At 42.4% G+C, this 15,280-nt stretch overlaps 1 protein-coding gene across 3 annotated transcripts in view; it reads left to right on the top strand.

Moving 5' to 3' along the window:
• LOC137327158 (gamma-taxilin-like) overlaps positions 1–14,173 on the top strand; it is a 49,736-nt gene extending 35,563 nt beyond the window's left edge. For all 3 annotated transcript variants that reach the window (XM_067992678.1, XM_067992675.1, XM_067992677.1), the window contains 6 exons: positions 3,692–3,886; positions 4,917–5,036; positions 6,416–6,490; positions 9,056–9,148; positions 11,309–11,404; positions 13,626–14,173. In XM_067992678.1, coding sequence (XP_067848779.1) covers positions 3,692–3,886; positions 4,917–5,036; positions 6,416–6,490; positions 9,056–9,148; positions 11,309–11,404; positions 13,626–13,961 — 915 coding nt within the window. In that variant the 3' untranslated portion in view covers positions 13,962–14,173. The remainder of the gene's footprint in view (positions 1–3,691; positions 3,887–4,916; positions 5,037–6,415; positions 6,491–9,055; positions 9,149–11,308; positions 11,405–13,625) is intronic.
• Positions 14,174–15,280: the final 1,107 nt, after the last annotated feature.

The following is a 15,280-nucleotide window of genomic DNA, read 5'->3' as shown; positions in this document are numbered from 1 at the left end:
ATAATATTAGGGGACTTCAACTACTCTAACATCAACTGGGAGTCACAGAGGGTGCAAAATTCTTGATCGGTGCCCAGGAGAACTTTTTTAGCCAGTACGTGACAAGCCCAACAAGAGGGGATGCAATTCTGTGTTTAGTCCTGGGAAATGAAGATGGGCAAGTGGGTAAAGTGACAGTGGGTGATATTGGGGATAGTGACCACAATTCAGTTAGTTTTAGCATTATTATGGAAAAGGACGGAGTTAAATCAGGAGTAAATGTTTTAAATTGAGGGAAGGCAAATTTTACAGAACTAAGAGGTGATTTGGCAGAAGTGGACTGGACACAACTACTTGAGAAATCAGTGGCAAGCCATTGGGAGGCACTAAAAAGTGAAATTCTACGGGTACAATGCAGACACGTCCCCTCAAAGAAAAAGGGTGGCACTGCCAAATTTAGAGCCCCCTGGTTGTCTAGAAGTATATGGGGCAAGATAAAGCAGAAAAAGAAAGCTTATGACTGTCACAGAAAACTAAATACTGCAGAAAGCCTAGAGGAGTATAGAAAGTACAGGGATGATGTAAAAAAAGGAAATAAGGAAAGCAAAGAGAGGGCATGAAAAAATATTAGCTAGTAAAATTAAAGAAAACCCAAAGATGTTTTATCAGCTATCCTCTTGTTCTTAATGTACTAAGGAAAAGGTGGGACCTATCAGGGATGATCAGGGTAACTTGTGTGTAGAAGCAGAGGATGTGGGTAGGGTTTTAAATGAATATTTTGTCTCTGTATTCACAAAGGAAAGGGATGATCCGGACGTAGTAGTTAAAGAGGAGGTGTGAAATATTAGGATACGGTAAACATAACGAGAGAGTAAGTACTAGAGGGACTGGAATCCTTGAAAGTTGATAAGTTAGCAGGGCTGGATGGATTGTTTCCTTGGCGATTGAAGGAAGCCAGGGAGGAAATAGCTGATGCTCTGAGGATGATTTTCCAATCCTCACTTGATACAGGGGCGGTACCGGAGGACTGGAAGACTGCAAACGTAGTACCATTGTTTAAAAAGGGAACGAGGGAAAGGCCGAACAATTATAGGCCGGTCAGTCTTACCTCGGTGGTGGGCAAACTATTAGAATCAATACTGAGAGATAGGATAAACTGTCACTTGGAAAGGCATGGTTTAATCAGGGATAGTCAGCATGGATTTGTTCAGCGAAGGTCATGCATTACAAATCTGATTGAATTCTTTGAGGAAGTGACCAGGAGGATTGATGAGGGTAGTGCAGTGGATGTTGTCTACATGGATTTTAGTAAGGCATTTGACAAGGTCCCACATGGCAGACTGGTCAGAAAGGTAAAAGCCCATGGGATACAGGGAAATGTGGCAAATTGGATCCAAAATTGGCTCAGTAACAGGAAACAAAGGGTAAAAGTCGATGGATGTCTTTGCGAATGGAAATCCGTTTCCAGTGGTGTGCCACAGGGCTCAGTGTTGGGTCCTTTGCTGTTTGTGGTATATAGTAATGATTTGGTCTTGAATGTAGGGGACATGATTGGCAAATTTGCAGACGACACAAAAATTGGCCGTGTAGTTGATAGTGAAGAGGATAGCTGTAGACTCCAAGAAGATATCAATGGGTTGGTGGAGTGGGCGGAAAAATGACAAATGAAGTTCAACCCGGAGAAGTGTGAGGTAATGCACTTAGGGAGAGCAAACAGTAAAAGGGAATACGCAGCAAATGGGAATATATTGAGAGGGGTAGAGGAAGTGAGACCTCTTGGAGTGCATGTGCACTCCAAGGTCTCTCAAGGTGGCAGTACAGGTAAATAGGGTTGTGAAGAAGGCATACAGAATGCTCTCCGTTATTAGCCAAGGTGTAGAATACAAAAGCAGGGATGTAATGATGGAACTGTATAAAACGCTGGTAAGGCCACAGCTGGAGTATTGTGCGCAGTTCTGGTGGTCACATTACAAGAAGGACGTAATTGCTCTGGAGAGACAGTGCAGAGAAGATTTACAAGAATGTTGCCAGGGCTTGAAAATTGCAGCTACGAGGAGAGATTGGATAGGCTGGGGTTGTTTTCCTTGGAACAGAGGAGGCTGAGGGGAGACTTGATTGAGGGGCCCAGATAGAGTAGACAGGAAGTACCTGTTTCCCCTAGCGGAGAGTTCAAGAACTAGAGGACATAGATTTAAGCTGATTGGCAGAAGGATTAGAGGGGACATGAGGAAAAACTTTTTTACCCAGAGGGTGGTGGGTATATGGAATTCGCTGCCTGAATTGATGGTAGAGGCAGGGACCCTCAACTCTTTTTTTAAAAGTACCTGGACCTGCACCTAAAGTGCTGTAAGCTGCAGGGCTACGGACCGGGTGCTGGAAGGTGGGATTAGAATGGGCACCTGGTTGTTCTTCGAGCCAACGCGGACACGATGGGCCGAATGGCCCCCTTCTGTGCTGTATCTTTTCTATGGTTCTATCAAGGGATATGGAGCAAAGGCAGGTAAATGGAATTGACGTACAGATCGGCCATGATCCAATTGAATGGCGGAACAGGCTCGAGGGGCCGAATAGCCTACTTTTGTTCTTGTGTAACCTGCAGTCTTGACCTTTTGTAGCTGCGAGAGATTTTAACCATACGTGCATATGAAGCCAAGCCAAGTGTGAGCAATCAAACTGGCACTCCCTACGTAACAGTATTGTGGGAGCACCTTCACCACATGGATTGCAGGGGTTCAAGAAGGTGGCCCACCACCACCTTCTCAAGGGCAGCGAGGGTTGGGCAATAAATGCCAGCCTTGCCAGCAGCGCTCATATCCCAAGAATGAATAATTTTAAAAAATTGTTCTTTTCCTGTGTTTCTTGAAATAACCACTGTCTCACACTCCAACCCCTTTCCCAGGCCCTCATAAATGGAATTCACTTAATCTTCTCTTCCTCCTATAGTTTACTGGCTTTCATCCTGCTCTTTCAACCTTGATGTTCCACACCATGGATCATGAACGCTCACTTATGTTCTCGGTAACTAATTTGAAAAACGCTGCTTTAGAACCAAGTTGTGTTTTCTACAATAAGAAGTCCTATTTTTTTGAAACTGCAATTGAAAATGGCCATACCATTCAACAGTAACACACACCAGGCACCACCGCCCCCACCCCCCCGTAAAATCTAAGGAAAATGGAGTGTTCAATTAGATAAAGACTTTTAAATGCTTGTTGCTGAGATCTGAATGAGAAATGTTACATTCCCCAGAATTCACACCTCTCCCCTTATTGAACACAATTCACCCAAAAGTAAGATCCAGTAAAAAGATTGGAATTTCATTATGATGCAACTTATGTCAATATTCCTATATTTCAGTGCACTCATAATTTCGGCCTGGAGAGGCTTATGGCCTCTCCTTTTTTCCCTTTCACACCCATCTTTAGCCCTCAGGAGACCTGCTGTTCCATATATCTCTGGGCCACAAATGATAACTTGGAAGGAGAGATAGATACAGTGTTGGTGACTAACCCTGCATAGTAAGAACTTGATACTGATTAGTAATTAGGCTAAAGTCCATGGTAGCTACTTGGAGTCTTCTGTGCTGTGATTACAGCTAAGAAGACAAATGCCCTGATCCGGTTTTTACTTTTGGTAACTTTTTTTCTTTACGTTTGGCTGGAACTCAGTTGGAGTAATGAACTGACCACGATCACGTTCTTAAATTATGCAGGAAGAAAACATGCAGCGAGCTCGGGAGGAAGAAGAGCGGCGCAAGGAAGTGACGGCACATTTTCAGATGACCCTCAATGAAATTCAGGCCCAGATGGATCAGCATAACCTACACAACACTAAGCTGCGACAGGAAAACATTGAACTTGCCGAGCAATTGAAAAAACTAATAGAACAGTATGAGCTGCGGGAAGAGGTGATTTGGGGGTGGTTTTGGAGGCTTGTGCTTTGCTTGTAATAGAGAATTGCAGATGCTAAAATAACTACAGAAGTTTTCTTTGTAAAACAATTTTGATTTTAACAGGTTTTTTTTTTAAGAACAATATGTACTATTGTAGGAGTTAAGTTTTCACATTTGTACATTGCTTTTCTTTACCTTCTAATGATAACAAATAGCTCATTTGGCTATTCTCTAATGGCCACTGTATTGTAATAGATGTATTTGAAAACTGATATCCAACATAATTGCTCATCTTTTACACAGCATCTAGAGGCAACCATTTGCAGCTCTCCTTGAATCTTGGGTTTCAGTTTTGGTTTTCACAAGTACATTCATAACTTTGTAATCTTGGCCGTTGGCAAATTGGCCGTTTGATTTAATGTGAGAAACACTGGGAGTGGTGAGCTAGCTGTAAGACCTGACTGGGTGGCTGCAATTTCTCTGTGGTAACTTTGGCTGTTGTGTAATAGCTAACAAAGGTTTATCTTGGAAGCTATCTCTTGTGTGTGTCTATTCTAACGACATGGCTGCCACAGGGAATAGTTGAATCTGTGCATTAGTAAATGTGACTTTGTGCATCACGTAAAGTAAAAATAATTGAATTTTCTTTATCACGGTTGCTTAAAAGTTGTAGATGTGGTTCCAGACTAGCTTTAACCCAGAGACCTGGGTATTAAATACAGCTATTTGTTTTGTGTGCATGAGGTGTTTTGACTATCGAAGTGCAACAGTTATAGAAGTAGCTGCAGCTCCCAATGTCAGGTACAAACTCAGTAACGGGCAGAAAATCCATTTTAATTGGGTTATTTGCTATGCCTCTTAGTACTTCGGCCTCGTGGTCTCCACTGATGTCAGCTTCTGATGAATTGAAATAGCACTCTCCCAATGTTCATGGGGAGTTTTTAAATGGACCACTGCTGGTGATTGCTTTTGTTATGGAAGCTGCTACTTTCTAACTGTCATTGATGGGTTTATGTTGCCTTGTTTCCCTTCCCACACCCCATAGCACATTGACAAGGTGTTCAAGCACAAGGAGCTACAACAGCAGTTGGTAGATGCTAAACTTCAGCGAACTACAGAGATTATGAAAGAGGTGGACGAGGAACATCACAGGGAGAGGGAGTTTGTGAGTAAAGGCTATTTATTCATTACATTTTTATCCATGCTTGCGCTAGTGCTACATATTATACATTTCTGTAAAAATTACACTAGTTTGAAATATGAGACCAGTTTATTTAGAAGACTGGCGAGTTAATTAAGTTGATACCTGAACAAGTTTGAATTGCTTCAGTTCTAATCTGCCTCCAGGGAAGCTGTGAAGTTTTTCCTCGTCTTTATTTCCTCCTGTCCCCCATCCCTCCCCCCAACATTCTCAATTATGCATCGATTTATTTTTGGGCTGCTTTTTTGTGTTCCTTTTACCTCTGTCATTCACCTGCAGTTCTGAGAACCTCTTTTTAAAATTTTGAGACTCCATGGTTGATGTTCTGAATTTGAGTCTGTCCAATATGTTAACACACTTACAGAATTTAAAATGCATTCATAAATTTAATGTATACAAATCAAAGTCCATTTTAGTAAAACAAAAAAAAAATCTGCTCATGTTTAGTAATGCCCTTCCATATACAACACCACTGCAAGTAGAGTGCAGTCTTAAAATGAAAAGACATCCTATTAGTGCAGTGTGTTTGTGTAGTAATGAGCTGCTGTACTGCTTCCCAACAAATTGAGATGGGTACTGAATGGGGAAAAATAACCAGGGGAGATATCCCAGGCTACTCCAGCTTACATAGTGGCCTGGGAGACATTTGTATGCCTCATTTAGGAAAGGGTGCATGGCAGATGGGCAGGGGAGGGGGGCACAGGCTGCGGCAAAAAAAAGTGGGAACTGAATTTTTAAAATGGAGGAATGTAATTTTATCTCTAAATGAAACGAGCGAAACTAGTCTAAAGTTCATGTCAAGTGTAATACACGCGTATTATTAATTATCATCACGTTTACCTGACTTGGGAGAATAGCATATGTGACAGAGGCTTTACGTTTAAGTCTTGGACTAGTAACTCTGAAATAATTTTCTCCTTACACTTAAAATTCCCAATAAATTTGAAGACTTAGTTTTAGTTACTTTGAAACTATGTGCTAAAAGCATGATCAGGTATGCCTGTCCAAACTGGGATTGACATCTGTACCTTTTATTAAAATTTCTGGTTTTTATTTCTGGAGGCATCCAATGCTTACTTTCCGGTTCCAAAAATACCACAAGGCTGAATGGATTGTGAGTGCCGATAGTTAGCACTGTCTAGTGTATCGCTGAGGGCCTATGTTCCCAGCACGTTTCAGTTTTGCAAATAGATTACATGGTTCTTAAAGAAATAAGCGATTTTCTTCCTTTTGCCCAGAAACATTGGCGTTGTCGGAGCTGAAAGGAGTTCCGCTACCCTAAATATGAAGGTGCTGTGTCGCATTTTAAGAAATGACCTATTTTTTTTGTCCTGTTTTGCTAGCTGCTAAAAGAAGCTACTGAATTAAGGCACAAATGTGAACTCATGAAGCAGCAGGAGGCACAGCTGAAACAGCAGGTATGTATGTTCCGGCACAATCTTGGCTGTTCCCCAGCTCTACGTAATAGTTAATGGTTTGTTGGAATCGCACTGGTCATATTCTGTAGGGTTAGTTTCTGCCATTCGGTGACCCCACTCATTGTCATTTATCTGAGACCTGGTGCTACGATCAAATGACCACATTGGATTTGTGTGGCTGGATTTGATGGAACCGCTCATGTTCATACTGGTGGCAGCTCCAATGAATACTGATACGTTTCCCCTCCCACCCCCCCCCCCCCCCCCACTCTCCTGTAACTGTCTCTTAATTCAGAAGGAAGGAGATGTAAAGTCAAAACAAATCTACGCACAAAGAAGCAAATGTGATTGGAGTGGAACAAACTAGGTGAGGTGAATTTTTTAAAAAAGAACAAGCGAAACAGCACAAAGAGGGGAGACAAAAGATTAAGCCTTGAGAGATCAGAATTAGAAGAAAAAATCTTAACAAACTGCATGACACCTTCATACATTTCTTTTGACGTGAACGACAACCAGTCAAATTAGCATGCCAGGAGCCGCACCAGGCATACCTAAAAATGAGGTGCAAACCTGGTGAAGCTACAACTCAGCACTACATGCATGCTAAACAGTAGAAACTGCTATAGACAGAGCTAAGCGATTCCTCAACCGACTTATCAGATCAAAGCTTCGGAGTCCTGCCACATCCAGTCGTGAATGGTGGTGGACAATTAAACAACTAATGGGAGGAGGAGGCGGCTCTGTAAACATCCCTATCCTCAATAATGACAGAGTCCAGCACGTGAGTGCAAAAGACAAGGCTGAAGCGTTTGCAACCATCTTCAGCCAGAAATGCCGAGTGGATGATCCATCTCGGCCTCCTCCCGATATCCCCACCATCACAGAAGCCAGTCTTCAGCCAATTCGAGTCACTCCACGTGATATCAAGAAACAGCTGAGTGTACTGGGTACAGCAAAGGCTATGGGCCCCGACAACATCTCAGTTGTAGTGCTGAAGACTTGTGCTCCAGAACTAGCCGCACCTCTAGCCAAGTTGTTCCAGTACAGCTAGAGCATTGGCATCTACCCGACAATGTGGAAAATTGCCCAGGTATGTCCTGTCCACAAAAAGCAGGACAAACCTAATCCGGCCACTCAGTCTACTCTCAATCGTCAGCAAAGTGATGGAAGGTGTCGTCGACAGTGCTATCAAGCGGCACTTACTCACCAATAACCTGCTCACCAATGCTCAGTTTGGGTTCCGCCAGGACCACTCGGCTCCAGACCTCCTTACAGTCTTGGTCCAAACGTGGACAAAAGAGCTGCATTCCGGAGGTGAGGTGAGAGTGATTGCCTTTGACATCAAGGCAGCATTTGACCGAGTGTGGCACCAAGGAGCCCTAGTAAAATTGAAGTCAATGGGAATCAGGGGGAAAACTCTCCAGTGGCTGGAGTCATACCTAGCACAAAGGAAGATGGTAGTGGTTGTTGGAGGCCAATCATCTCAGCCCCAGGATGTTGCTGCAGGAGTTCCCCAGGGCAGTGTCCTAGGCCCAACCATCTTCAGCTGCTTCATCAATGACCTTCCCTCCATCATAAGGTCAGAAATGGGGATGTTCACTGATGATTGCACGGTGTGCAGTTCCATTTGCGACCCCTCAGATAATGAAGCAGTCCGTGCCCACATGCAACAAGACCTGGACAACATCCAGGCTTGGGCTGATAAATGGCAAGTAACATTCGCGTCAGGCAAGTGCCAGGCGATGACCATCTCCAACAAGAGAGTCTAACCATCTCCCCGTGACATTCAACGGCATTACCATCACTGAAGCCCCCACCACCAACATCTTGGGGGTTACTGTTGACCAGAAACTTAACTGGACCAGCCACATAAATACTGTGGCTACAAGAGCAGGTCAGAGGCTGGGTATTCTGTGGCGAGTGACTAACCACCTGATTCCCCAAAGCCTTTCCACCATCTACAAGGCACAAGTCAGGAGTGTGATGGCATACTCTCCACTTGCCTGGATGAGTGCAGCTCCAACAACACAAGAAACTCAACACCATCCAGGACAAAGCAGCCCACTTGATTGGCACCCTATCCACCAACCTAAACGTTCACTCCCTTCACCACCAGCGCAACGAGGCTGCAGTGTGTACCATCCACAGGATACGCTGCAGCAACTCGCCGAGGCTTCTTCGATAGCACCTCCCAAACCCGCGACCTGTACCATCTAGAAGGACATGGGCACATGGGAACAACACCACCTGCACGTTCCCCTCCAAGTCACACACCATCCCGACTTGGAAATATATTGCCGTTCCTTCATCGTCACTGAGTCAAAATCCTGGAACTCCCTACCTAACAGCACTGTGGGAGAACCTTCACCACATGGACTGCAGCGGTTCAAGAAGGCTGCTCACCACCACCTTCTCGAGGGCAATTAGGGATGGGCAATAAATGCCGGCCTCGCCAGCGACGTCCACATCCCATGAACGAATTAAAAAAAAACTCTTGGTTGTTTCAGGTATGGTTACCGACCTAACCATTCATTCATTGATTGTGTGGTGTTTCTCATTTTAAAGCTTTCCCTGTATATGGATAAGTTTGAAGAATTCCAGAGCACATTGGCAAAGAGCAATGAAGTTTTTACAACGTTCAGGCAGGAAATGGAAAAGGTAAGGGCAAAGTTACCAATATATCTCTGTGCCTGGTTCAACTCAGTAATAACATTTTAAACATATTGCTGTACTCTTTAAAAAATAATATTGAACTAGTGGGGGGTTTTTTCTGCCTGCCTTTCTGGTGCCGCCTTATTTGCTGGTTTCTGTTTTGAATTTTGCGTGCCTGGTGGTTTGGAAAGGGCTCTTCTCTCATTGATAAATCCTAAATCAGAACACCAAATTGGTTAGTATCAGCAACTTGAGATATATGCAAATTAACAGCAATATGAATTTGAACTTTATATATCAATCCCCAACCTCCATGCTACGCACTTACACAAAGACAAACATCTTGGACACCCTTTGTCAGGTACATCAAGGTGGCTGGCATGCCAAAAGTTGTGTTGTAGAGGTCTTTTTGCCGCATTAAAGGCCGATGCCCATCCTCCAGATTGGGGCACTGGAGGCCAGATATAAAGATCCCGGGTTCAGTGCCTACCATAATTGGGTTGCACAGTGGCAAGCAAACGGTGCTGAAGCCACCCCCCTCCTACTGGTGGCAATCATTGTTGCTGTATGGTGTGCGCCGCCACCAAGAGAATGGATGGCAGTGCACTCACTATATATTGCGCGTGCTTTTTTTTTTCTTATTCATTCTTGGAACATGGGCAACGCCAGCATTTATTGCCCATCTTTAGTTGACCTGAGAAGGTGGTGGTGGGCTGCCTTCTTGAACCTGAGATACAATTGAGTGGTTTGCTAGGCCAACAGAGGGCAGTTAAGAGTCAACCACATTGGTGTGGGACTGGAGTCACATATAGGCCCAGACCGGGTTAGGACATCCGGGTTCCTTCCCTAAAGGACATTAATGACCCAGTTGGGTCTTTATTACAATCCAACAGCTTCGTGCTCACAGCTTTTTATTTCCAGATTTTTAAAACAGAATTCAAATTCTCATCTTGCCATGGTGGGATTTGAACCCATATGCTCTCGACTATTGGTCCAGGCCCCTGAATTACTAGTCTAGTAGCATAGCCACTACACCACCAACTCACACTTGTCAGTTGCCTAATAAAGGAGGTAAGTGGGGTCGCTTTGGGGTTGAGGTAGTTCCAAAATGGCACGTCTGATGATTAGAAATTTGTAACCAAGTCAGCCCTCCATGGCAGCGTTGTTAATCGAATCCCTGAGCCAAGCAGATCTGTGGTGTTCCAGGGCACTGCTCATGATTGACATGACTTAATGGGAGCTGGAGGGGTAATCTGGGGCTGGGATTCCTTTCACTTGGCTCTAGATATCCCTGAAAATCAATGATCGGATAGTCCTGATTGGTTAACCAACAAGAAGCTTACTTAGTGTGCTGTAGTGATAGTTGGCACGGTTTAGCTAGTTAAACTCCAGCAGTATTCCTACGCACACTAGAACGTTGCCAAAGTTTGGTCACCAGAGTGCAGTATGTGTCTCTGAGTAGTGAATGTTTACTGCATGTCAGGCAAACAGAAACTACCAGTGTAGATTTCTTGGCTTGATATGGAGACTATTGAAGGTAGTGACGGGTTTCTGTGATATACCCAATTGGCACAAAAAAATTGGTGCATTTCAAGACCTCATATTGGTTTCTTTCTAATGCAGGCTTGGTATCCATGCAGCATAACTTTTCTTGCTGCAGTGTTACCAAGTATGTAGTATAATGCTGGTTTCTGTTTGGCATTGATAGTGAGACCTGAAGTAAACTGCGCACTGTGTATCTGCAGCCATTGTAGAGCTGACTTTTTTCAACTTAATTTAGAACTGGGGTATCCTGCAATACTAGTGATAGAAGAAGACTTGATGTATCCTTTCACGTCACTCCCTCCCCAATTTAAATTTGTGTTTGTCAGAAATTGGTGAGCGGAACTCTTCTGCGTTTGAATTTGTATGCGCAATACTTGATGCAGTATAATTGGGGCGTTAGAACATGTAGACTAATCAAGGGATCTGTTCAGTGGATCTATCTGGTTTACAAGGGAGGGGAGTGTATTCTGTTGCTTTAGGAGTAAGGGGATAGATGATTGCTTCAGGGAGAAATCCTAACCCACATTTGCAGTTTATGTAAGGGTGGTCTGTTGGGGAAGGTTAAACATGTTTTTGTGCAATATTGCACTGCATGAGATTGTGTGCTTCTTCCTTATGCAGATGACGAAGAAAATCAAGAAGCTGGAAAAAGAAACTACAGTATGGCGGACCAAGTGGGAGAACAATAACAAAGCACTCTTACAGATGGCAGAGGAGGTGTGTACTGTCTCTTTATTAACTCGAATAGTTCTTCGTTTCTCTTTTACCCGGTGTAAAACCTGCACTGCACAGGTGTTGCTTTGCACAAAAAATGCCAATTCTAGGATCATAACCTGAGATTTTTCTAAACACCCTTTTCATACTGCAAAACAGATTTTCTGTAAATTTCTAACTTATTTAGAATGTAGTCAAAAAGTACGGGAAGTGTTGAAATTCAAAATATTCCTCAAGTAATAAATTTGTGGAAGCAGAGGTTATTGGATGTAACGCTTAAAGGATTCTGATCAGCTCCACATCTTCACCCCTGAAAATTTAATACGCATCAATCGCGCTCTTATTTTTAAAGTATGTTTTAGGGTTAATAATGCACCTGCAGGCAGGCGGCTGTTGACAATTGAAAGAGAAAATCCAGAAAAAAAACTGCTTTCTTGCCTTAGCTTGGAGGAGTGTTGCATGTTGAAATTTATCAATGAGAGGAGAAAGTGCCAGTGCAATCCCTTTTGTTCCCTGCAGCAACATTATATTGAAAGCACACTCTGTGCTCCATATTGGGGGTGGGAAGTATTTTGGAACTTTGGACAGAATGTTGCATTTGGTTCTTAACCTATGATCTAAGTCAGTGGAAATCAATAGGCACGGAATTCTGCTCTTTCCTTGCCGGTAATTCTCTCATTTGTTTGAACACCGCCATTCCTACACTACATATGTATTAAAAAAAAATTAATAAGGGTGCATGTTTAGGAGGTCTGTCCAGTTATATCTGCTAATTTTCACTCTGCCTTGTCCAACATAGAGAGCCACTCAGTAAGTTTTTCAATAGCAAAATTACTGTGTCTGTTGTGTAATTTCTGATTTTGTAGTTAAAATTATAGTTATTGTCTGAATCTATGCCAAAGGCCCATTTAGCTGTACACTGCATTACAAGTATATGGGGTAAACGTTTTCAAATGCGATACTCCCTTGTTTCTATGTTATCACATTATTTGATGGTGTGGGGCAACTGTTTCATTTCCTTGAATAAGAGTCTTCAGTTACAAAGCAGTATGAAGTAGGATAAAATGTAAAGGCAGATTCTCCAACTGTAATACTGTAGTGAGTACAGTGTGAAAATTTGATGGACTAAATCAGTGGTCTTAAGTAACAGTCTTGTATTTACTGCTAGTCACCACTCCTGATAACATTCTCTATGGAGATCAACTTTGTTAACAGCCAAAATTTGTTTGAGTTTTATTTTTCCTCTCATCCTTTTACCCACTTTGGGTCTTCTCTTGCCCCTCTCCCCATGTCGAATACTTAGATGGCGGTCTCTACTAATGAAGCTTGTGCACCTGCTCTAGGAGGTGCAACAGACCAACTTGATTTTTCTGTACCTTGCTAAGAAATTCCCATGTGTTGTCTTGAGAAATGGATGCTGACATTTAATAAGGATTTTTAATTGCTGCCTTGAAAGGAGAAGCCCAGTTCCAGGACTCGTTTTGGCTGCTTTCATACAGCTTTTAGTATAATGGGGGAAAAAAACACATTGAAGTGGGGAGAACATTATCCCTGTAGGTTTCCATTGTTCTTGCTTATGATCTTCCCTCAGCCTGGAATTAGCATGCTATTGCTTTGAACTTTTACTTATTCCTCAAACCACCTTTTGAAACAAAACCAAGCTGGACAGTTCCCAGTTGCTCAAACATGTGCATTAAATTGTTCTGTGTTTGGATGGTTTCTGGTTTGGCCATTTGATGCCATGTATATTCCTTGTATCTTCCTTTTTATGTGGGGTTAAAAGAAAGAGAGACTTGCATTTATATCACGTCCGTAAGTGCTTTACACCTAATGAAATACTTTTAAAGCATAGTCACTGTTGCAATGTAGGAAACATCAGTCAATTGTACATAGCAAGGTCCCACAAACAGCAGTATGTTTCATTGATGTTGGTTGAGGGACATCAGCCAGGACACGGGAGAATTCCCCTGCTCTTCTTCAAAATAATGCCATGGGACCTTTTACGTCAACCTGAGAGGGTAGATGAGGCCTCTGTTTAATGTCTCATCTGAAAGACGGCACCTCAGACAGTGCAGCACTCCCTCAATACTGCACCGGTTACCTTAGCATTTCAAAATTTTAAAATAGCATGCGCTGCTTATAGATGCAGCAGATATAAAGTAAATTACTAGAATTTTTAACAGATAATTGATACGTTTTTGCTTTTCTTTTAAAATTCTTACAGAAAACTCTTCGAGATAAGGAATACAAGGGTCTACAGGTGAAACTGGAGAGGTTGGAAAAGCTTTGCAGGGCTCTGCAGACAGAGAGAAATGACCTGAATAAAAAAGTGCAGGTTCTTCAGTGTCAGCTTTCAGGAAATGATGGGCCATTAGACCTGACAGAAGAGGGATACCAGGCATGCAAGACCCCAGATTCTTCAGAATTGGCTGAGGTGAACACTTCGAGTCAGGAAGAAGGAGGAAGCCAGTCTCGTGCTACAGCTGTTTTAGATCAAGAGTGTTCAACTGGAGATCTAGAAAATGCTGCTGCAGTTTCGGGCATTGATTCTGTTGACTAAAATTATCTGTTTAAAAAAATTGTGTGGAGTTATATATTTTTGTGTAATTATCGTTTGACTTGTTCTTGGTAATTATTGGCTTTGTGTTGAGAATTTCTTACACATTTTTCTACCATATCTGTATTTTCTTAGGGGAAAAAGGAATTTATGTGGTTCAAGTAGCTGTATGGTGGCTCAAGTTAGTCTACTTTATAAATTTTCATAATTGAGTACATTTGCTTCATCCTTTTTTAAAATTGAAATTTTTGACATTACAATCCACCCCAAGACTCTCAATACTTGGTCTGAGATGTAAACATTTCCATGTCATTTTAATGACAGATGAGTAACTTTTGTTTTGTTTAAACTGCGCTGGTTTCCTTGCAGTGTAGGTGCAACTTGGATGTATTTGTTTGAGATGTACTTCCACAGATGGGATTGCTATCTGCTATCCTGACAGTATGTGTTTTTACTCTGGACCTCCATAAAGCACTGCTGCTGCTTGATTAAAACTTCTAGCAGATTTGGGAACAGTTAATGATGTTAAAAGTTGGAGAATAGAAGAGAGGTATCTGAATATTATAGATCACTTCAGAAAAGCAAAAATGGCTAGGAAACTAGGTCCACCAGCAAAGTTTGACATTGTTTGCAACATTGGCAGTTTCCCATGTCTTTGGTCCAGTGAGACACTCAGTAGAAATGTGCGGAGAAGTGAACCAACGCTAGTTTGTGCCACTTGGGGTTGCTGCTTGTTGATTATTGTTGTCCTTACCTACACCCCTGAAATTATAAGGAACCAGAGTGCCATCCGTCCTCTGGTTTTCTAGTCAGTCCCCTGCTCCCTGTACCCCCAGTAGAAAGAAGCTTCCAATGGATTTTGACCCTCAATAAGTTAGTGTTGGGACTGATCTTAATTTTGCAGGCTGTTCTCACACCAACGTTTTTGTTGGTTTGCAAAGTTTTGATGTCCAACCATTGGGGCTGACCCTGATTAGTTGGTAGCTAGTGATCTAAACAAGTTTAATTTTTGGGCTTATTTTTTTGTAGCCTGTTTGGTCAAAGCTATCGTTTTATTTTTAATTTTTAATTTTTAAGAATAAAGGGAAAATTTTTCCCTGAGACGACAATTTTTTTGAATGTAGCCATGGTAACTGCACTATCTTTTCACCTCAGGATTTGAATCTAGCCCAAGCTAAGGGGATGAAAATCTTGTATCTGACTGCAGGGGTTCCAAATGAAATTAGTTTTGGCACTCCCAGTCTCTGGTGACCATGTATCTGTACAGCTAAAAGCTGGCATTGATAGACATTTTTCCTTAGAGGCATTATAGATGGAAAAAC

The sequence above is a fragment of the Heptranchias perlo genome, chromosome 11, assembly GCF_035084215.1.
Source record: "Heptranchias perlo isolate sHepPer1 chromosome 11, sHepPer1.hap1, whole genome shotgun sequence".
NCBI lineage: Eukaryota > Metazoa > Chordata > Chondrichthyes > Hexanchiformes > Hexanchidae > Heptranchias > Heptranchias perlo.
Note: the sequence above shows the minus strand (reverse complement) of the source record. Positions and strands in the feature narration are given on the sequence as shown.